The sequence below is a fragment of the Salvelinus alpinus genome, chromosome 23, assembly GCF_045679555.1.
Source record: "Salvelinus alpinus chromosome 23, SLU_Salpinus.1, whole genome shotgun sequence".
In the NCBI taxonomy this organism is placed as follows: domain Eukaryota; kingdom Metazoa; phylum Chordata; class Actinopteri; order Salmoniformes; family Salmonidae; genus Salvelinus; species Salvelinus alpinus.
This window is the reverse complement of record NC_092108.1, coordinates 2690118-2714308: the sequence shown is the minus strand read 5'-3', so window position 1 is coordinate 2714308 and position 24191 is coordinate 2690118. Positions and strand designations below refer to the sequence as shown.

The 24191-nt window shown below is 48.8% G+C and overlaps 1 protein-coding gene across 5 annotated transcripts in view; it reads right to left on the bottom strand.

The window, feature by feature from the left end:
* Positions 1-894: 894 nt before the first annotated feature.
* The window catches only part of ndc1 (NDC1 transmembrane nucleoporin), a 40742-nt gene continuing 17445 nt past the window's right edge, over positions 895-24191 (bottom strand). For 3 of the 5 annotated variants that reach the window (XM_071360655.1, XM_071360657.1, XM_071360658.1), the window contains 10 exons: positions 21319-21411; positions 19787-19868; positions 15237-15404; positions 11046-11321; positions 9673-9785; positions 9496-9546; positions 5024-5087; positions 4823-4923; positions 3649-3809; positions 895-1574 (listed from right to left, as the gene is read on the bottom strand). In XM_071360655.1, the coding sequence (XP_071216756.1) occupies positions 1511-1574; positions 3649-3809; positions 4823-4923; positions 5024-5087; positions 9496-9546; positions 9673-9785; positions 11046-11321; positions 15237-15404; positions 19787-19868; positions 21319-21411 (1173 nt within the window). In that variant the 3' untranslated portion in view covers positions 895-1510. The remainder of the gene's footprint in view (positions 1575-3648; positions 3810-4822; positions 4924-5023; positions 5088-9495; positions 9547-9672; positions 9786-11045; positions 11322-15236; positions 15405-19786; positions 19869-21318; positions 21412-24191) is intronic. The other 2 variants (XR_011669969.1, XM_071360656.1) reach the window with 2 other exon arrangements.

The window sequence follows — 24191 nt, the reverse complement described above, 5'->3', positions numbered from 1 at the left end:
ATAAAGCATATGGATTGATGAGGAAAACAATTTATTTAATCAATTTTAGAATAAGGCTGTAACGTAACAAAATGTGTAAAAAGTAAAAAGTCAAGCGGTCTGGATACTTTCTCCTCCACTTACCTCAAGTCCTTTACTATCAAACATATTGATGACTGAGAACGTCTGTGCATGAAAGTTAATCTATTCATGTTGGTTCTAGATCTAACGGTAGCCTAAACAAGGGTTCCTATGGTTAGAACCCATTACAGGGGAACCACAGACATTCTATAGAGAATAGATCTAAAAGGGGTGATCTGGGAAGACACCTGTCACCTGGGAGATCTTTGCGACCTTTCTGCATGGTTTGTCATGTAAACACATGTAACCTAAACATACTGTATTGTTGACAAACTTAATGTAGGCTATTATGAAATACACATATGTATTCATGTTGTGTCCCACTTAGATGTTATGAGGTTAAAACATGTTACCTACATTAAGACCTAAACGATGTAGCAGTTAGCAGTAGCCTGGTGTAGCGATAGCAACACAAAATGTTTTCATAATTCACGGTTTTTCAGCAGTCACTAAAGTATTGCTAAAATCTTATGTTGGACAATGTAGAATAGGATAGTCACTCAGCATAGAATTTTATTAAAAAGTTCTGTTTATTTAAGTATTATTTTCTTGTCGAGTTTAATATCCCTTCAAGGAACCAGATTTACACATTTCAGAGTAAGGTTCTCTCCTGCGACGTGCCAATAATCTACTACGGTAGTGGAAACGTCACAGGGCGTGTTGAGGATTACGCTGTACCTGGCGTGGTCTGTGTGGCAGTACGCACGGCAGCGCCCTCTGCTGGGCAAAACACTTCTCTACAGATGTATACGCATGAACCAAAATGAGACCAAGGCATCTTTACAAAACATTTTATTAATTCACTATGTAGTCATCGATCATACGTGAACTCAAGTTAAGACTTTTCAAAGACTTCCTAGACGTATGTCACAATCCCGCTCATTTCAGTTTAAAGCAGAAAACAACATTCACAAGCATCTTTTGGAGCAATTTGTCAGATGGACAAAACATTATTGACGAGTTGATTACAAACAAAAACCAACTAACAAGAACTTGGAAGCATCCTTGTTTCCTACAAACAGTCTAGGCATCCAATTCGAATTTGGCACTTTCAAGACCTTTCAATAGGAATCACACACACAGCCACAGCCACACACACACACACACACACACACACACACACACACACACACACACACACACACACACACACACACACACACAGCCAGCCACACACACACACAGCCAGCCACACACACACAGCCAGCCACACACACACACACACACAGCCACACACACACAGCCACACACACACACAGCCAGCCACACACACAGCCAGCCACACAGTTAATATCAACTCAGCCACACACACACAGCCACACACACAGCCACACACACAGCCACACTACCATTGTCATCAGCTAAGTGACAGACACACTCGCTCACGCCATCACTCTTTATACTCCAGGAAGTGCTGCAGTCTCTTCCTGTGCTCTGCTGACATCTGGACAGCGCTGGAAACCAGGGACACACGAATCAGACAATCAAATCCGTGTTTTCAGGAGTAGGACAAGGATAAACTTTCAAACTAAGCTTCACATCCACAACGGCAAAACCTGATTACACCTATTCTATAGCAGTAGTAGATGACCTGACCAAATTCATTGTGGGACCAAAACATTATAAAGGAATGTGTTGGAGCAATTGAGTGTTTGGCCTCTACTTCAGTGTGCTCAACTGCCAGCCCCCCATATTACCGTATCTTTCAGGTCCAGCCCCCCCCCCCCCATATTACCGTATCTTTCAGGTCCAGCCCCCCCCCATAGTACCGTATCGTTCAGGTCCAGAGCCCGCCCATATTACCGCATCTTTCAGGTCCAGCCCCCCCCCCCCCCCCCCCCCCCCATATTACCGTATCTTTCAGGTCCAGCCCCCCCCCCCATAGTACCGTATCGTTCAGGTCCAGCCCCCCCATATTACCGTATCTTTCAGGTCCAGCCCCCCCCCCCCCCCATATTACCGTATCTTTCAGGTCCAGCCCCCCCCCATAGTACCGTATCGTTCAGGTCCAGCCCCCCCCCCTATATTACCGTATCTTTCAGGTCCAGCCCCCCCCCCCCCCATATTACCGTATCTTTCAGGTCCACCCCCCCCATATTACCGTATCTTTCAGGTCCAGCCCCCCCCCCCATATTACCGTATCGTTCAGGTCCAGCCCCCCCTTATTACCGTATCTTTCAGGTCCAGCCCCCCCCATATTACCGTATCTTTCAGGTCCAGCCCCCCCCCCCATATTACCGTATCTTTCAGGTCCAGCCCCCCCATAGTACCGTATCGTTCAGGTCCAGCCCGCCCATATTACCGTATCTTTCAGGTCCAGCCCCCCCCCCCCCCCATATTACCGTATCGTTCAGGTCCAGCCCCCCCCCCCCATATTACCGTATCGTTCAGGTCCAGCCCCCCCCCCCATATTACCGTATCTTTCAGGTTCAGCCCCCCCCCCCCCATATTACCGTATCTTTCAGGTCCAGCCCCCCCCATATTACCATACCTTTCAGGTCCAGCCCCCCATATTACCGTATCTTTCAGGTCCAGCCCCCCATATTACCGTATCGTTCAGGTCCAGCCCCCCCCCCCATATTACCGTATCGTTCAGGTCCAGCCCCCCCCCCAATAGTACCGTATCGTTCAGGTCCAGCCCCCCCCCCCCCCATATTACCGTATCGTTCAGGTCCAGCCCCCCCCCCAATAGTACCGTATCTTTCAGGTCCAGCCCCCCCCATATTACCATACCTTTCAGGTCCAGCCCCCCCCCCCATATTACCGTATCTTTCAGGTCCAGCCCCCCCCCCCCCCCATATTACCGTATCTTTCAGGTCCAGCCCCCCCCCCCCCCCATATTACCGTATCTTTCAGGTCCAGCCCCCCCCCCCCCCCATATTACCGTATCTTTCAGGTCCAGCCCCCCCCCCCATATTACCGTATCTTTCAGGTCCAGACCCCCCCCCCCCCCATATTACCGTATCTTTCAGGTCCAGACCCCCCCCCCCCCCCCATATTACCGTATCTTTCAGGTCCAGCCCCCCCCATATTACCGTATCTTTCAGGTCCAGCCCCCCCCCATATTACCGTATCTTTCAGGTCCAGGCCCCCCCCCCCATATTACCGTATCTTTCAGGTCCAGCCCCCCCCATAGTACCGTATCTTTCAGGTCCAGCCCCCCCCCCCCATATTACCGTATCTTTCAGGTCCAGCCCCCCCCCCCCCCCCATATTACCGTATCTTTCAGGTCCAGACCCCCCCCCCCCCCCCCCATATTACCGTATCTTTCAGGTCCAGCCCCCCCCCATATTACCGTATCTTTCAGGTCCAGCCCCCCCCCATATTACCGTATCTTTCAGGTCCAGACCCCCCCCCCCCCATATTACCGTATCTTTCAGGTCCAGACCCCCCCCCCCATATTACCGTATCTTTCAGGTCCAGCCCCCCCCATAGTACCGTATCGTTCAGGTCCAGCCCCCCCCATAGTACCGTATCGTTCAGGTCCAGGACAGCATTAAAGTGTTTAACTACAGCTGCTATTCTTACTGGAGGTGTCCTCCGAAGGTGGCTGTGATCCTGTAGACAGCGGTCTTGAGGGTGGATCGCAGGGCGAAGCGGAGCGTCTTGTAACTGTCATCTCCCATACTGCAGGAACAGTGACCTGGTTTAGAGGAGGTATGGGGTAGCTTGAAGTGACGATCCACAGCCTGGGGGAGAGGGAGGGGGAAGGGGAGAGGGAGGGGGTGAGGAGAGGAGAGGGAGGGAGGGGGTGAGGAGAGGAGAGGAAGGGGGTGAGGAGAGGAGAGGGGGTGAGGAGAGGAAGGGGGTGAGGAGGGGAAGGGGGTGAGGAGAGGAAGGGGGTGAGGAGAGGAAGGGGGTGAGGAGAGGAAGGGGGTGAGGAGAGGAAGGGGGTGAGGAGAGGGAGGGGTTGAGGAGAGGAGGGAGGGAGGTTGAGGAGAGGAGAGGGAGGGGTTGAGGAGAGGGAGGGGTTGAGGAGAGGGAGGGGTTGAGGAGAGGGAGGGGTTGAGGAGAGGGAGGGGTTGAGGAGAGGGAGGGGTTGAGGAGAGGGAGGGGTTGAGGAGAGGGAGGGGTTGAGGAGAGTTGAGGAGAGGAGAGGGAGGGGTTGAGGAGAGGAGAGGGAGGGGTTGAGGAGAGGAGAGGGAGGGGTTGAGGAGAGGGTGAGGAGAGGGAGGGGTTGAGGAGAGGGTGAGGAGAGGAGAGGGAGGGGGTGAGGAGAGGGGGAAGGGGTGAGGAGAGGAAGGCAGTTAGTCACTAAGCAGTCTTGGTATGAATGGGTTTGTGCTAACTAACATGTTGATTGTTCCCCATAATGGATCAAATAATTTAGTGAAACATTACAAGCTAAGAATAGGTCAGCAGGAAGCAGCAGATACTCTACCATTATCAGATTAAACAGCTTTAAGTGAGAAGTACACAGGTCTGAAGCTGTAAAATTAACTTCACACGCTTCACCCATGTCTAACCTCCTGTAACAGCAGCAGGGTACTGAGGATGGTAGGCAGTGTGTATTCCTACCTCCTGTAACAGCAGCATGGTAGGCAGGGTGTATTCCTACCTCCTGTAACAGCAGCAGGGTACTGAGGATGGTAGGCAGGGTGTACTCCTACCTCCTGTAACAGCAGCATGGTAGGCAGGGTATATTCCTACCTCCTGTAACAGCAGCAGGGTACTGAGGATGGTAGGCAGGGTGTATTCCTACCTCCTGTAACACCAGCAGGGTACTGAGGATGGTAGGCAGGGTGGTCTGAACTATTCCATACTGGTCCTCAGAGAAGGACGCTGCCACCAGGTGAGACAGACCTACAGTAAGGAGAGAGGAGGTTAGGCTACAATCTAAATCTTGACAAAATGTGGGGGACAAAATGGTTTTCTGCAAAAAATGTGATGAAGAATGCAAGACCTTGCAGAGCCCATATGTGAACCTGGCTGTCAGCGAACAGGGCTTGACTGGAGGCTTCTGGCAGCTGCAGGGAGACACAACACTGAGTGAGGAAACTCAAGTTACATTACAGCAATCATACGGTGTTAGCCACGGCTAACAGCTATTCTCCTTCATTTTAAATAGTGAGCCAACATGTTTTCAGCAACTTTTATCAAACCTAATTTTCTTATGTCCTCTTTCGTCTCTCTGCAGCAGACAGAGTGAGTAATATGTTTGGAACGTTATAATTTGGCAATATATTCGCAACAAAAATCTCAGTACATATAGAATCTCAATACATATGGTATCAGCACTTCAGTATGGTGATAATATGGTGAGGTCCCTGGTCATTCCCAGCCCTATTAACACCACACAGCATGCTGGGACAGACAGGACAGAGGAGGGTGGAGGAGATGACAGGTGTGATTCAGATAACCAGAACCATGAAGAGCATTACTATTGACCCGATTAGCTGCGTCAACACCTCCTACTGCGTCAACACCTCCTACTGCGTCAACACCTCCTACTGCGTCAACACCTCCTACTGCGTCAACTTTGGGACTGGGGGGCAGTATTGAGTAGCTTGGATGAATAAGGTGCCCAGAGTAAACTGCCTGCTACTCAGGCCCAGTTACTAATATATGCATATTATTAGTAGATTTGGATAGAAAACACTCTGAAGTTTCTAAAACTGTTTGAATGATGTCTGTGAGTATAACATAACTCATATGGCAGGCAAAAAAACAGAGAAAAAAAATCCAAGGTTTGTAGTTTTTCAATTCATTCCCTATCGAAAAGTGTCTTTGGGGTCATATTGCACTTCCTAAGGCTTCCACTAGATGTCAACAGTCTTTAGAACCTTGTTTGATGCTTCTACTGTGATGTGGGGCCGAATGAGAGGGGAATGAGTCAGAGGTCTGGCAGAGTGCCATTAGCTGTTCACGTGATAGTTAGCTTGCGTTCCATTGCAATTCTACAGACAAAGGAATTCTCCGGTTGGAACATTATTGAAGATTTATGATAAAAACATCCTAAAGATTGATTCTATACTTCGTTTGACATGTTTCTACGAACTGTAATATAACTTTGTCTGAACTTTCGCATGGACTTGCCCGCGCGTCGTGATTTTGGATTGGGTACTAAACGCGAACAAAAAGGAGGTATTTGGCCATAAATGAGGGACTTTATCAAACATTTATTGTGGAACTGGGATTCCTGGGAGTGCATTCTGATGAAGATCAACAAAGGTAAGTGAAAATTTATAATGCTATTTCTGACTTCTGTTGACTGCACAACATGGCGGATATCTGTTTGGCTGTTTTGGTGTCTGAGCGCTGTACTCAGATTATTGCATGGTGTGCTTTTTCCGTAAAGCTTTTTTGAAATCTGACACAGCGGTTGCATTAAGGAGAAGTTTATCTAAAGTTCCATGTATAAGACTTGTATTTTCATCAACATTTATTATGAGTATTTATGTAAATTGATGTGGCTCTCTGCAAAATCACCGGATGTTTTGGAACTACTGAACATAACGTGCCAATGTAAACTGAGATTTTTGGATATAAATATTCACTTTATCGAACAAAACATACATGTATTGTGTAACATGAAGTCCTATGAGTGTCATCTGATGAAGATCATCAAAGGTTAGTGATTCATTTTATTTGTGCTTTTTGTGACTCCCTTCTTTGGCTGGAAAAATGGCTGTTTTTCTGTGACAAGGTCGCTTACCTAACATAATTGTTTGGTGTGCTTTCGCTGTAAACCCTTTTTGAAATCAGACACTATGGCTGGACTAACGAGAAGTTTATATTAAAAATGGTGTAAAATACTTGTATGCTTGAGGAATTTTAATTATGAGATTTCTGTTTTTGAATTTGGCACCCTGCACTTTCACTGGCTGTTGTTGAGGTGGGACGCTACCGTCTCGAATATCCCAGAGAGGTAAACACTTCCTACTGCATTATAACACTTCCTACTGCATTATAACACTTCCTACTGCATTATAACACTTCCTACTGCATTATAACACTTCCTACTGCATTATAACACTTCCTACTGCATTATAACACTTCCTACTGGGTAGCTTCTGGCTCAAGGAAGCAGCTATAGCCTTTAGATGCCATTGGGCCTTGACGACATTGGTAATGTGGAGTGTGGAAGCTTCATTCTGTCAAGGGAAATATAGTATTCTTTCTAACAAAGATATCTACATATATTTCAGGATGTTGTGTATCTCTGGAAATAATCAGAATTCATGTAAACATTAGTTTTGTAAACATTAGTTTTGAAAACATAGTGTCTCCACAAAGTGGTCTCTTGGCACAACCCAGATATGTTGTATGCCTGATGGATAGAGCTCTTCTCTCAGTGTAATTAGTACTGCCTGAGCGAATGGTGAGCCTGCTAGACCAAGTAACTTCCAGCATTAAGTAGATGATTTGTTCGGGATGATTTGGGGAAGAGCATGCAGTGAGCCGTCCTAGCCCCACAACCCAGTCACGACGTCCTAGCCCCACAACCCAGAGACAGTGTCCTAGCCCCACAACCCAGAGACAGTGTCCTAGCCCCACAACCCAGACACGGCGTCCTAGCCCCACAACCCAGTCACGACGTCCTAGCCCCACAACCCAGAGACGGCGTCCTAGCCCCACAACCCAGACACGGCGTCCTAGCCCCACAACCCAGACACGGCGTCCTAGCCCCACAACCCAGACACGGCGTCCTAGCCCCACAACCCAGTCACGACGTCCTAGCCCCACAACCCAGTCACGACGTCCTAGCCCCACAACCCAGAGACGGTGTCCTAGCCCCACAACCCAGAGACGGCGTCCTAGCCCCACAACCCAGAGACGGCGTCCTAGCCCCACAACCCAGAGACGGCGTCCTAGCCCCACAACCCAGAGACGGCGTCCTAGCCCCACAACCCAGACACGGCGTCCTAGCCCCACAACCCAGAGACGGCGTCCTAGCCCCACAACCCAGACACGGCGTCCTAGCCCCACAACCCAGACACGGCGTCCTAGCCCCACAACCCAGACACGGCGTCCTAGCCCCACAACCCAGAGACGGCGTCCTAGCCCCACAACCCAGACACGGCGTCCTAGCCCCACAACCCAGACACGGCGTCCTAGCCCCACAACCCAGACACGACGTCCTAGCCCCACAACCCAGACACGACGTCCTAGCCCCACAACCCAGACACGACGTCCTAGCCCCACAACCCAGACACGGCGTCCTAGCCCCACAACCCAGAGACGGCGTCCTAGCCCCACAACCCAGAGACGGCGTCCTAGCCCCACAACCCAGACACGGCGTCCTAGCCCCACAACCCAGACACGGCGTCCTAGCCCCACAACCCAGACACGGCGTCCTAGCCCCACAACCCAGACACGGCGTCCTAGCCCCACAACCCAGACACGGCGTCCTAGCCCCACAACCCAGACACGGCGTCCTAGCCCCACAACCCAGACACGGCGTCCTAGCCCCACAACCCAGACACGGCGTCCTAGCCCCACAACCCAGACACGGCGTCCTAGCCCCACAACCCAGACACGGCGTCCTAGCCCCACAACCCAGAGACGGCGTCCTAGCCCCACAACCCAGAGACGGCGTCCTAGCCCCACAACCCAGAGACGGCGTCCTAGCCCCACAACCCAGAGACGGCGTCCTAGCCCCACAACCCAGACACGGCGTCCTAGCCCCACAACCCAGACACGGCGTCCTAGCCCCACAACCCAGAGACAGCGTCCTAGCCCCACAACCCAGAGACAGCGTCCTAGCCCCACAACCCAGACACAGCGTCCTAGCCCCACAACCCAGACACAGCGTCCTAGCCCCACAACCCAGAGACAGCGTCCTAGCCCCACAACCCAGAGACAGCGTCCTAGCCCCACAACCCAGAGACAGCGTCCTAGCCCCACAACCCAGAGACAGCGTCCTAGCCCCACAACCCAGAGACAGCGTCCTAGCCCCACAACCCAGAGACAGCGTCCTAGCCCCACAACCCAGACACAGCGTCCTAGCCCCACAACCCAGACACGGCGTCCTAGCCCCACAACCCAGACACGGCGTCCTAGCCCCACAACCCAGACACGGCGTCCTAGCCCCACAACCCAGACACGGCGTCCTAGCCCCACAACCCAGACACGGCGTCCTAGCCCCACAACCCAGACACAGCGTCCTAGCCCCACAACCCAGAGACAGCGTCCTAGCCCCACAACCCAGAGACAGCGTCCTAGCCCCACAACCCAGACACGGCGTACCTAGCCCCACAACCCAGACACGGCGTACCTAGCCCCAATATCCCAGACACGGCGTCCTAGCCCCACAACCCAGAGACGGCGTACCTAGCCCCACAACCCAGACACGGCGTACCTAGCCCCAATACCCCAGAGACGGCGTCCTAGCCCCACATCCCAGACACAGCGTGCAGGTACACACACCCTTACCTTGTTAAACAGATACATTATCAGCACCCGCTTTGCCAAGAAATGTTTAACCTGAATGAGACAATTACAAGAGTTAATAAAAAAGGAACTTAGTTTCATAATAACTAAAATAATACACCACATCACTGGTCAGTAGCTACCAAATGGGAGAACATTTTTTTAGAAACAAGGCAGTACCTGGTCCTTCCTGTTCTGTAGGAAGGTAACAAGGAAGGAGGGTCTGAGTTGAGCCTGGGACTGGCTGGGGGCGGGACCAGGAGATGGCGGAGGACTGCCGTTCAGCTGGGAGTCTAGACAACCATAAACAGAGAATGGTCTGAATTCATAGGTCAATAAACATGGCTGTTGTTGACTCGTCAGCGTTAAAACAAAATCCATGGTTCTGAAAGGTGAATGATAATATCTAATCAAATGTTATTGATCACATACACGTGTTTAGCAGATGTTATTGTGGGTGTAGCAAAATGCTTGTGTTTCTAGTTCCGACAGTGGAGTAATATCTAACAGGCTGACTACACCGCTCGCGTGCGCGAGTGTTGCAAAATACATTTAGAAATCTATATTATTCAATTATTGCACCCACACTTCTCGCACGCGCCAACGAGCGTCTGCGTTGCCAAGGGCTAAAATAGAAATCAGTTCTATTTCTGACGCAGATCGAGCTGCAAGTCCTGCCTCTCCCATCTCCTCATTGGTTTATAGAAGCAGGTACCCACGTGCCATCTCCTCATTGGTTATACCCACGTGGGTGACTGAAAGACGAACGAGGTCAGTGGCGATAATGCACCTAATTCATGAAAGTTGCCAATCGCAATATAAAGTCCAGAGAAGAAAAAGCCTGGAAGGAGGAGAGATGACTAGAAACGATTCCGTTGACCGTTTTATGTGTGGATTAATTGTCGGAGTAGAGAACTTTTGTGCATTTCAGGTAAAATAACAACTCAATGTTTATATCCCAGGACAAATTAGCTAGCAACAGCAAGCTAACTAGCTAAATAGGACAAATTAACGTTAGCTAGCAAGTGCAAGCTAACTAGCTAAATTTCCATACATGTTTAATGCTTTTCGACCTGTCCCCAAATTAATGTAATTGGTTCAGAGTTTGTTTTGATATTTTAACCTGCGTGTCGTGATCGTGTTTGGTGTGGGGGGGGGGGGGGACAAAATAAATATATGCACGATGGCGCGCGCAGCCGGTTTTGGTTCCGTGTTACAGTTTCACAACATATACCCAAAATACACGTAAATCTAAGTACGGAATGGATTATGTATATGTGTGTGTGTGTGTGTGTGTGTGTGTGTGTGTATATATATATATATATATATATATAAATAAATGAGCGTCATTGGACTAAGATACAGTGGCATAGTTTAGAATACAGTACATATGAGATGGATGATGCAATATTTACAAATAATTAAAGTGATTAAATATGATACCACTCATACTATGCCGTCCCATGGCTCATAGTAGCAAAAGCAGTATAGTGAAATAGTACTTTAGTCCATTAGTAAAATGAGCCATGTGTGGCCCCTGGGCTGGCCCTCACCTGTAGAAGCAGACCAGAGTTTGGGGCCCCTCCTCATGACGTGAGGGCTCTGGATGGAGCTGAAGCCGGGGGACAGGGCCCCCTGAGGCTCCAGGGGGCCAGTGAGGCGCCTCAGGGCGGGGGAGGAGAAGGGGCTGTCTAGGTCCGGGGTAAAGGGGGCGGTCAGGGGAGTTCGCAGCCCCGCCCCGACAGAGGAACGTAAGAACACTGAGCCAGGGGTTCTGATCAGGGCGCTGGGCCGGGGAGTCTTCATATCCTCCATACCGACAGAAGATACTGGAGGAGGAGAGGGAGTCAGAGGGGTGTTTTTAAAGGACTTACATACTATTACAACCCTGGTTCTGGGGAGATAGAGTGAGCAGCACCAACACCGCTGACTAATCAAGGTCTTGATGAGCAGTTGATTAGAGGACTGTGTTAATCCAAGGCTGTAAAACAAAAGTTGCACATCCCATGATTGGCTGACCACTGACCATGGTTAGAGCCCTGAATGCTGATTGGCTGACCACGGTTTGACGTTGGTTCAGAATGTTCTCTAGAATGTAAACATGATTATAAACTGGGTGGATCGAGCCCTGAATGCTGATTGGCTGACAGGCATGGTATATCAGACCGTATGACAATATTATTTATTTTTACTGCTCTAATTACGTTGGTAACCAGTTTATAATAGAAATAAGGCACCTCTGGGGTTTGTGGTATATATGGCCAATATACCACGGCCAGGCACTCCGTGTTGCGTCGTGCTTAAGAACAGCCCTTAGTCGTGGTATATTGGCCAAATACCACAAACCCCTGAGGTGACTTACTGCTTAAATATAGAATAATAAATATATATCTTTTTTTACTGTATATGTTTTGATTAATCTACTGAATGGGGTTTACCAACCTGGGAACATTTTTAAATAAACATAATACACTATATACACTAGCCACAGATACCAGTGTATTCAGACCTTGACTTTTCCCACATTCTGTTACATTACAGCCTTATTCTAAAATGGATTACATTTTTTTATTTTTATGTTTTATCTTCAATCTACACACAACACTCCAAAATGACAAAGCAAAAACAGGTTTAGAAATGTTTGCAAATCTATAAAAATACAAATAAAAAAAAGATTTAAATAAATGTAAGTATTCAGACCCTTTACTATGAGACTCGAAATTGAGCTCAGGTGCTTCCTGTTTCCATTGATCATCCTTGAGATGTTTCTACAACTTGATTGGAGTCCACCTGTGGTAAATTCAATTGACTGGACATGATTTGGAAAGGCACACACCTGTCTATATAAGGTCCCACAGTTGACAGTGCATGTCAGAGTAAAAACCAAGCCATGAGGTCGAAGGAATTGTCCGTAGAGCTCAGAGACAGGATTGTGTCGAGGCACAGATCTGGGGAAGGGAACCAAAACATTTCGGCAGCATTGAAGGTCCCCAAGAACACAGTGGCCTCCATCATTCTTAAATGGAAGAAGTTTGGAACCACCAAGACACTTCCTAGAGCTGCCTGTCCGGCCAAACTGAGCAATGGAGGAAACCTGGCATCATCCCTACGGTGAAGTATGGTGGTGGCACCATCATGTTGTGGGGATGTTTTTCAGAGGCAGGGATTGGGAGACTAGTCAGGATCGAGGGAAAGATGAACGGAGCAAAGTACAGAGAGATCCTTGGTGAAAACCTGCTCCAGAGCGCTCAGGACCTCAGACTGGGTTGAAGGTTCACCTTCCAAAAGGACAACGACCCTAAGAACACAGCCAAGACAACGCAGGAGTGGCTTCGGGACTTGAACCCAGCCAGAGCCCGGACTTGAACCCGATCGAACATCTCTGGAGAGACCTGAAAATAGCTGTGCAGCAACGCTCCCCATCCAACCTGACAGAGCTTGAGAGGATCTGCAGAGAAGAATGGGAGAAACTCCTCAAATACAGGTGTACCAAGCTTGTAGCGTCATACCCAAGAAGACTCGAGGATGTAATCGCTGCCAAAGGTGCTTCAACAAAGTACTGAGTAAAGGGTCTGAATACTTATGTAAATGTGATTTCTAGTTTTTTTTGTAATAAAGTTAAACATTTCTAAAAACCTGCTTTTGTTTGTCACTATGGGGTATTGTGGCGTCACTATGGGGTATTGTGGCGTCACTATGGGGTATTGTGGCGTCACTATGGGGTATTGTGACGTCACTATGGGGTATTGTGGCGTCACTATGGGGTATTGTGGCGTCACTATGGGGTATTGTGGCGTCACTATGGGGTATTGTGGCGTCACTATGGGGTATTGTGGCGTCACTATGGGGTATTGTGGCGTCACTATGGGGTATTGTGGCGTCACTATGGGGTATTGTGACGTCACTATGGGGTATTGTGGCGTCACTATGGGGTATTGTGACGTCACTATGGGGTATTGTGGCGTCACTATGGGGTATTGTGGCGTCACTATGGGGTATTGTGGCGTCACTATGGGGTATTGTGGCGTCACTATGGGGTATTGTGGCGTCACTATGGGGTATTGTGGCGTCACTATGGGGTATTGTGGCGTCACTATGGGGTATTGTGGCGTCACTATGGGGTATTGTGGCGTCACTATGGGGTATTGTGGCGTCACTATGGGGTATTGTGGCGTCACTATGGGGTATTGTGGCGTCACTATGGGGTATTGTGGCGTCACTATGGGGTATTGTGGCGTCACTATGGGGTATTGTGGCGTCACTATGGGGTATTGTGGCGTCACTATGGGGTATTGTGGCGTCACTATGGGGTATTGTGGCGTCACTATGGGGTATTGTGGCGTCACTATGGGGTATTGTGGCGTCACTATGGGGTATTGTGACGTCACTATGGGGTATTGTGGCGTCACTATGGGGTATTGTGGCGTCACTATGGGGTATTGTGGCGTCACTATGGGGTATTGTGGCGTCACTATGGGGTATTGTGGCGTCACTATGGGGTATTGTGGCGTCACTATGGGGTATTGTGGCGTCACTATGGGGTATTGTGGCGTCACTATGGGGTATTGTGGCGTCACTATGGGGTATTGTGGCGTCACTATGGGGTATTGTGGCGTCACTATGGGGTATTGTGGCGTCACTATGGGGTATTGTGGCGTCACTATGGGGTATTGTGGCGTCACTATGGGGTATTGTGGCGTCACTATGGGGTATTGTGGCGTCACTATGGGGTATTGTGGCGTCACTATGGGGTATTGTGGCGTCACTATGGGGTATTGTGGCGTCACTATGGGGTATTGTGGCGTCACTATGGGGTATTGTGGCGTCACTATGGGGTATTGTGGCGTCACTATGGGGTATTGTGGCGTCACTATGGGGTATTGTGGCGTCACTATGGGGTATTGTGGCGTCACTATGGGGTATTGTGGCGTCACTATGGGGTATTGTGGCGTCACTATGGGGTATTGTGACGTCACTATGGGGTATTGTGACGTCACTATGGGGTATTGTGACGTCACTATGGGGTATTGTGGCGTCACTATGGGGTATTGTGGCGTCACTATGGGGTATTGTGGCGTCACTATGGGGTATTGTGGCGTCACTATGGGGTATTGTGGCGTCACTATGGGGTATTGTGGCGTCACTATGGGGTATTGTGGCGTCACTATGGGGTATTGTGGCGTCACTATGGGGTATTGTGGCGTCACTATGGGGTATTGTGACGTCACTATGGGGTATTGTGGCGTCACTATGGGGTATTGTGGCGTCACTATGGGGTATTGTGGCGTCACTATGGGGTATTGTGGCGTCACTATGGGGTATTGTGGCGTCACTATGGGGTATTGTGGCGTCACTATGGGGTATTGTGGCGTCACTATGGGGTATTGTGGCGTCACTATGGGGTATTGTGGCGTCACTATGGGGTATTGTGGCGTCACTATGGGGTATTGTGGCGTCACTATGGGGTATTGTGGCGTCACTATGGGGTATTGTGGCGTCACTATGGGGTATTGTGGCGTCACTATGGGGTATTGTGGCGTCACTATGGGGTATTGTGACGTCACTATGGGGTATTGTGACGTCACTATGGGGTATTGTGTGTAGATGGATGAGGGGGAAAACAACTTCATTCCATTTTAGAATAAGGCTGTAACGAAATATGGAAAAAGGCAAGGGGGTCTGACTACTTTCTGAATGCACTGTAATGTTCTTCAGAGAGAGTGACTGAGCAGTGTTGTAGCTACCGGAGCTTTCCGAGGAGATGGTGGGCCGCTTGTTGCTTCCTGTAGACTGGGACTTGGCCCGTCCGTTAGTAGCTACAGTGTCATGGTGGGCTACCAGCCGCTCAGTCAGGTCTGACAACAGAGACAGACACTCCTTACTCAGGGCCGTCCAGATGTGAGGGTGACCGCCTGGGGAAAACAGAGAACGCCAAAGAAAAGTTACCTTCTGGAAATTACATACAGAAAGGGCAACATTTCTCTAGATTCCACATCCCCAAAGACAAAATTGGCTATATCGTTAAAATTCATAAACAACTCAAATTTGCAACAACAAAAAAAGGCCCAGGGTTCTACAGAGTTAGAGGGGATTTAAGATGGTCATACCAAGGATCATTTAGCATTTTAAGATCCCTGTAAGGTATTAAGATGGTCATACCAAGGATCATTTAGCATTTTAAGATCCCTGTAAGGTATTAAGATGGTCATACCAAGGATCATTTAGCATTTTAAGATCCCTGTAAGGTATCAAGATGGTCATACCAAGGATCATTTAGCATTTTAAAGATCCCTGTAAGGTATAAGAATAAACAATTATTTGATGAAACATTGCATTTGGCCTTAGAAATGCATTGAAAAACAGAAAATAAATATATAAATCACAAGGAAGTGTTTAAGTAACTCCTAGGGCTGTTCCCCGGTAGTCCCAGGGCAATGTTCATGAAATTGTGTCTGCATTTTGTTGTCATACAAATGACAACCAGTCTCACAGCAATTGACTTAACATGGTTTAGCATTTCCAGGCCTCCACGCATACAAGCCACTGATGCACGCCATTGAAACCTCATTTAAAATCGTATTAGAAATCTATTTAATATATAGTCACAATAAATCCATGATTTATTTCAGGTCTAAAGAATCAGAATGTATACTGGCCTGTGTGTATACATACGCTCTAATATGTGCATGGTGTTCTACACTGCACTAAAATATCAAACCCAACATGGAACAAGTTCAATGATTTTACTGTGGGAAAAATCTGTCAATTGAAATAAATTCTTCAGGCCCTAATCTATGGATTTCACATGGCTGGGCAGGGGCTCAGCCTATGGGTGGGCCTGGGAGGCCATAGGTTCACTCAGTCAATTAGAATTTGTTTTTCCCCACAAAAGGGCTTTATTGCAGACAGAAATACTCCTCAGTTTCATCAGCTGTCGGGTTGGTTGGTCTCAGACGATCCTGCAGGTGAAGAAGCCTGATGTGGAGGTCCTGGGCTGGAGTGGTTACCCGTGGCCCGCAGTTGTGAGGCTGTTTGGACACATGGCCAAATTCTCTAAAACGATGTTGGAGGCGGCTTATGGTAGAGAAATTAACAAAATTATCTGGAAACAACTCTGGTGGACATTCCTGTAGTCAGCATGCCAATCGCACGCACCATCAAAACTTGAACCAATCTATGGCATTGTGATGTGTGACAAAACTGCACATTTTTAAGTGGCCTTTTGTCCCCGGCTCAAGGTTGACCTGTGTAATGATCATGCTGTTTAAATCAGCTTATTGATGACACCTGTAAGGTGGATGGATTATCTTGGCAAAAGGAGAAATGCTAAATAACAGGGGCGTAAAAAGAATTGTGCACAACATAGACATAATCTTTTTGTGCGTCAGGAAAATTTCTGGGATCTTTTATATCAGGGGGAAATGTTGGTTTTATATTTTTCAAATCAGTACTGTCGGGTTCTAAGAATATGAAATATACTTATTCATGTCACTGAGGGAAAGCGATCGCATGTGGCAGGCATTAATAAGGGGAGAGCCATAGATTAGTGATGAAGGGGGGAGGGGTTGAGGTCAGGTTAGGTCAACCTTAAGGGAGAAAGAAAAGTTTATGGTCCGTATCACTAGGTGTCCTGCCTAGCAGTAAAGAACAATGTTTGTACAGATGTGTAGGAGGAGACTCAGCCCAGGAGGAAGGGTTAAATGTTAGTTCTTGTGTGAATGTTTTTTTTTCTTTTTCTAATACAGCTAGATTGACCCTCGGGGAGAAAAAAAAACTTGATTAAGCTTTCAGTGTTTTACCTAACAGTACACATGCAAACGTCTTAAATGCTTTAAAGCACTGTCCTTTTCATTGTGTTTGGCTTTGAAACAAAATCCAAACACCATGTTTTTCTTCTATCGTCAAATTGATCATCACAGTGGGGTCAAAAATGTAGCCTAACATGATACTGTTTAGATGTGTTTGTGATTTTTGATTGCATTGAAGTCAGAGTGGTTAAAGGGACAATAGAGTACAAGGCCAATGGTTACCTTTTTTATTTTTACCGTGGAATTATCACTATTGTTTTGACGTGGAAATGCCCCATTCACTTTAAAGTATTTTTCATCCCGGTACCGGGTTACCTTCAAAACAAGTCCCGTGACACTTGTGGGGGTCGTAGAGCAAAACCGAGCACACCATTGTGTCCGTGAGAGTCATATTAGTTATTATAATAATATTAATAGTTTGTAGGCCAAACCATTTGAACGCTACAGACATTTTTTGTGAGAAGACCAATTTTGGGGATGTCCCCTGGTCTAACAAACACCTCTAACTCTGCCACCTTTGACCTCAGATGCGGAAGGCCGACATCGACGGATGCAGTGGATTGAGACTCAGCCCATTTTTTAAAAGTATTCATACCCCTTGACTTAGTCCACATTTTGTAGTGTTACAACCTGCATTCAAAATCTACACACAATACCCCATAATGACAAAGTGAAAATATGTTAAGAAATATTGAAAATTAAATCCAGAAACCTAGTATTCACAACACTTTGCTATGACACTCCAAATTGCTCAGGTGCATCCAATTTCCTTTGATCATCCTTGAGATGTCACTACAACTTGATTGGAGTCCAACCTGTGGCCAATTCAACTGTTTGGACATGATTTACAAAGAAACACACCTGTCTATATAAAGGTCCCACAGTTGACAGTGGATGTCAGAGTAGAAACTATACCACGAACTCCAAGGAAATGTCCGTAGATCTCTGAGAGAGAATTGTGATGAGGCATATATCTGGGGAACGGTATAAAACAATTTCTAGAGTGTTGAATGTTCCCAAGAGCACAGCAGTATCCATGGGAAAAAAATGTGGAACTACCCAGACTCCACCAAGACTGACCAAACGGGCAAGAAGCACCTTGATCAGGGAGGTGACCAAGAACCCAATGATCACTCTGACAGAACTACAGAGTTCCTTGCCTGAGATGGGAGAACCTGCCAGAAGGACAACAGTCTCTACAGCACTTCACCAATCTAGGCTTCATGGGAGTGGCCAGACGGAAGCCTCATGACAGCACCCTGGGATTTGCAAAAAGGCACATGACAGAGAGTATAAGGCAGAAGATTCTATGGTCTAACGAGACAAATGGAACTCCTTGGGCTGAATGCAAAGCGCAGAGAAAACCAGGAACAGCTCATTACCCATCTAACACTATCCCTACTGTGAAGCATGGCAGTGATAGGTTCACCAACTACTTCTCAGACAGAGTTCAGTGTGTCAAATCGGAGGGCCTGTTGTCCGGACCTCTGGCAGTCTCTATGGGGATGCCACCGGGTTCAATTCTCAAGAATGTGAACGTCCTTGAGTGGCCCAGCCAAAGACTTGAACCCCATTGAAAATCTGTGGAAAGACTTGAAGATTGCTGTTCACCGCCACTCCCCATCTAACTTAACAGAGCTTGAGAAAATCTGCAAGGAACAACGGAAGAAAATCCCCAAATCCAGATGTGCAAAGCTGATACAGACAAATTCCAAGACGACTCAAAGCTGTAGTCGCCGTCAAAAAGGTGCTTCTACAAAGTATCGACTCAGATTTGTGAATACTTACGCAAATAAGGATTCTGTATTTCATTTTCAATAAATGCACCAAAATTTCTAAAAACATGTTTTCACCTTGTCATTATGGGGAATTGTGTGTATAATTTTTGTTGTTGTTGATTTAATCCATTTTGAAGTCAGGCTGTTAACAAGAAAATGTGGAACAAGTCGAGGGGTAGGAATACTTTCTGAAGGCTCTGTAGCTTAACCAGATTTCTTAAAATGGGGAATTTATTAAACAAATTAGAATTCCACGGGAGCACGGAGATCGTCTCGGAGGTAATTTAAGGTTAGGTTTAAATTGGTCAGAAATGGGCGGGTTTAGCCATGACGACTGTGGCTATGGACGCTACTGACAATCCATTGCCCTGGGACAACCAGGGAACATTGCCCTGGGACTATGCCCTGGGACAACCAGGGAACATTGCCCTGGGACTACCGGGGAACATTGCCCTGGGACTACCGGGGAACATTGCCCTGGGACTACCGGGGAACATTGCCCTGGGACTATGCCCTGGGACTACCAGACAGAAGAACATTATGCATACTGCAGAGTCAGTTGATGTTTCTGAGACATTTCCAATGTCAACAGTGTAGATAGTGCTCTTATTGTTTTACTGTCAGTAATCAGACACAGGAAGTCATTCTGTGATGTGAAAGTATAAATATTCATTAGATGTATTTATGCAGGCAGAGCAGCGGGGTCACCTGGTTGGCTGAGACTGAACACCTCCAGACGTCTAGAAGGAGAGTGTTGAGACAGCAGAGCCAGGTCCTGGAGGGCTAGGAACTGACAGGACAGAGAACAGAGGTAGGGTTAACCAGAGGGACAGAGCCAGGTCCTGGAGGGCTAGGAACTGACGGGACAGAGGTAGGGTTAACCAGAGGGCTAGGAACCGAGGGGACAGAGGTAGGGTTAACCGGAGGGCTAGGAACCGACGGGACAGAGGTAGGGTTAACCGGAGGGCTAGGAACCGACGGGACAGAGGTAGGGTTAACCGGAGGGCTAGGAACCGACGGGACAGAGGTAGGATTAACCGGAGGGCTAGGAACCGAGGGGACAGAGGTAGGGTTAACCGGAGGGCTAGGAACCGACGGGACAGAGGTAGGGTTAACCGGAGGGCTAGGAACCGACGGGACAGAGGTAGGGTTAACCGGAGGGCTAGGAACCGACGGGACAGAGGTAGGGTTAACCGGAGGGCTAGGAACCGACGGGACAGAGGTAGGGTTAACCGGAGGGCTAGGAACCGACGGGACAGAGGTAGGATTAACCGGAGGGCTAGGAACCGACAGGACAGAGGTAGGGTTAACCGGAGGGCTAGGAACTGAGGGGACAGAGGTAGGGTTAACCGGAGGGCTAGGAACCGACGGGACAGAGGTAGGGTTAACCGGAGGGCTAGGAACCGACGGGACAGAGGTAGGATTAACCGGAGGGCTAGGAACCGACAGGACAGAGGTAGGGTTAACCGGAGGGCTAGGAACCGAGGGGACAGAGGTAGGGTTAACCGGAGGGCTAGGAACTGACAGGACAGAGTCAGGTCCTGGAGGGCTAGGAACTGACGGGACAGAGGTAGGGTTAACCGGAGGGCTAGGAACTGACGGGACAGAGGTAGGGTTAACCGGAGGGCTAGGAACTGACGGGACAGAGGTAGGGTTAACCGGAGGGCTAGGAACTGAGGGGACAGAGGTAGGGTTAACCGGAGGGCTAGGAACTGAGGGGACAGAGTCAGGTCCTGGAGGGCTAGGAACTGACAGGACAGAGGTAGGGTTAACCGGAGGGCTAGGAACTGACGGGACAGAGGTAGGGTTAACCGGAGGGACAGAGGTAGGGTTAACCGGAGGGACAGAGGTAGGGTTAACCGGAGGGACAGAGGTAGGGTTAACCGGAGGGACAGAGGTAGGGTTAACCGGAGGGACAGAGGTAGGGTTAACCGGAGGGACAGAGGTAGGGTTAACCGGAGGGACAGAGGTAGGGTTAACCGGAGGGACAGAGGTAGGGTTAACCGGAGGGACAGAGGTAGGGTTAACCGGAGGGACAGAGGTAGGGTTAACCAGAGGGACAGAGGTAGGGTTAACCAGAGGGACAGAGGTAGGGTTAACCGGAGGGACAGAGGTAGGTTCAACCGGAGGGCTAGGAACTGAGGCTTTGATTTTGTTTTCCTCTGTTCAATGTCACTCATAACAGGGAACGCTGATGATCCTGTAATGTTTCCATTGTTAAATTGGTGTAAAATGCTTACCTTCAGTATCATTGGTTGCGTGCCAGTGATAACCTTGGGCAGGCACTGGTGGGCTTCCTCTGTGAACGTGGACTGGACAGGAAAACTGTAAACCTGCAAGAAATGATCATTATCAAATCAGACTTCTCGTCTACAGTACTAAGCAGTCAGAAACGATCTCGTCTACGGCACTAAGCAGCCAGGAACGATCTCGTCTACGGTACTAAGCAGCCAGAAACGATCTCGTCTACGGTACTAAGCAGCCAGGAACGATCTCGTCTACGGTACTAAGCAGCCAGGAACGATCTCGTCTACGGTACTAAGCAGCCAGGAACGATCTCGTCTACGGTACTAAGCAGCCAGGAACGATCTCGTCTACGGTACTAAGCAGCCAGGAACGATCTCGTCTACGGTACTAAGCAGCCAGGAACGATCTCGTCTACGGTACTAAGCAGCCAGGAACGATCTCGTCTACGGTACTAAGCAGCCAGGAACGATCTCGTCTACGGTACTAAGCAGCCAGGAACGATCTCGTCTACGGTACTAAGCAGCCAGGAACGATCTCGTCTACGGTACTAAGCAGCCAGGAACGATCTCGTCTACGGTACTAAGCAGCCAGGAACGATCTCGTCTACGGTACCAAGCAGCCAGGAACGATCTCGTCTACGGTACCAAGCAGCCAGGAACGATCTCGTCTACGGTACCAAGCAGCCAGGAACGATCTCGTCTACGGTACCAAGCAGCCAGGAACGATCTCGTCTACGGTACTAAGCAGCCAGGAACGATCTCGTCTACGGTACTAAGCAGCCAGGAACGATCTCGTCTACGGTACTAAGCAGCCAGAAACGATCTCGTCTACGGTACTAAGCAGTCAGAAACAATCTCGTCTACGGTACTAAGCAGACGGGAACGATCTCGTCTACGGCACTAAGCAGCCGGGAACGATCTCGTCTACGGCACTAAGCAGCCGGGAACGATCTCGTCTACGGTACTAAGCAGACGGGAACGATCTCGTCTACGGTACTAAGCAGTCAGAAACGATCTCGTCTACGGTACTAAGCAGTCAGAAACGATCTCGTCTACGGTACTAAGCAGACAGGAACGACCTCGTCTACGGTACTAAGCAGACAGGAACGACCTCGTCTACGGTACTAAGCAGACAGGAACGATCTCGTCTACGGTACTAAGCAGACAGGAACGATCTCGTCTACGGTACTAAGCAGACAGGAACGATCTCGTCTACGGTACTAAGCAGACAGGAACGATCTCGTCTACGGTACTAAGCAGTCAGAAACGATCTCGTCTACGGTACTAAGCAGACAGGAACGATCTCGTCTACGGTACTAAGCAGACAGGAATGATCTCGTCTACGTTACTAAGCAGACAGGAACGATCTCGTCTACGGTACTAAGCAGACAGGTTAGTAGTGCACACTTCTGAGAGAACAACGGTTGGGAATCGAACTGCAGCCAGAGAGCTGCCTAGCAGTCGAGGTGGTAGACGGGTGGGAGGGGGGGGGGGGGGTCAGCTGCCTAGCAGTCGGGTGGTAGACGGGTGGGAGGGGGGTCAGCTGCCTAGCAGTCGAGGGGGTAGATGGTGGGTCAGCTGCCTAGCAGTCGAGGGGGTAGATGGTGGGTCAGCTGCCTAGCAATCAAGGGGGTAGACGGGGGGGGGGGGGGGGGGTCAGCTGCCTAGCAGTCGAGGGGGTAGATGGTGGGTCAGCTGCCTAGCAAATGAGGGGGTAGAGGGGGGGGGGGGGGGTCAGCTGCCTAGCAGTCGAGGGGGTAGATGGTGGGTCAGCTGCCTAGCAATCGAGGGGGTAGACGGGGGGGTCAGCTGCCTAGCAGTCGAGGGGGTAGACGGGGACGGGGGACTGGGATTAAAAATACAAAATAAAAATATGGGACAAAACACACATCAAGACAAGAGTGACAACACAACATAGAGAGATCTAAGACAACACAACATGGTAGCAGCACAACATGGTAGCAGCACAACATGGTAGCAGCACAACATGGTAGCAGCACAACATGGCAGCTGAATCAGGGTTAGTTTGGCAGCTGGGGTATGAGAGAAGCGATTACGATAGAGGAAACCAAGTCTAGATTTAACTTAAGCCTGCAGCTTTGATATGTGCTGAGAGAAGGACAGTGTCCCGTCTAGCCATACTCTCAAGTACTTGTATGAGGTGACTACCTCAAGCTCTAAACCCTCAGAGGTAGTAATCACACCTGTGGGGAGAGGGGCATTCTTCTTAACAAACCACATGACCTTTGTTTTGGAGGTGTTCAGAACAAGGTTAAGGGTAGAGAAACCTTGTTGGACACTAAGAAAGCTTTGTTGCAGAGCATTTAACACAAAATCCGTGGAAGGGCCAGCTGAGTATAAGACTGTATAATCTGCATATAAATGGATGAGAGAGCTTCCTACTGCCTGAGCTATGTTGATGATGTAAATTGAGAAGAGCGTGGGGCCTAGGATTGTGCCTTGGGGTACTCCCTTGGTTACAGGCAGTGGCTGAGACAGCAGATGTTCTGACTTTATACACTGCACTCTTTGAGAGAGGTAGTTAGCAAACCAGGCCAAAGAGCCCTCAGAGACACCAATACTCCTTAGCCGGCCCACGAGATTGGAATGGTCGACCGTATCAAAAGCTTTGGCCAAGTCAATAAAAATAGCAGCACAACATCGCTTAGAACCAAGGACAATGGTGACATCATAGAGGACCTTTAAGGTTGCAGTGACACATCCATAACCTGAGCAGAAACCAGATACCAGAGAGAATACTATAGACATCAAGAAAGCCAGTCAGTTGATTATTGACAAGTTTTTCCAACACTTTTGATAAACAGGGCAAAATAGAAATAGGCCTATAACAGGATCAGCTTGATCTC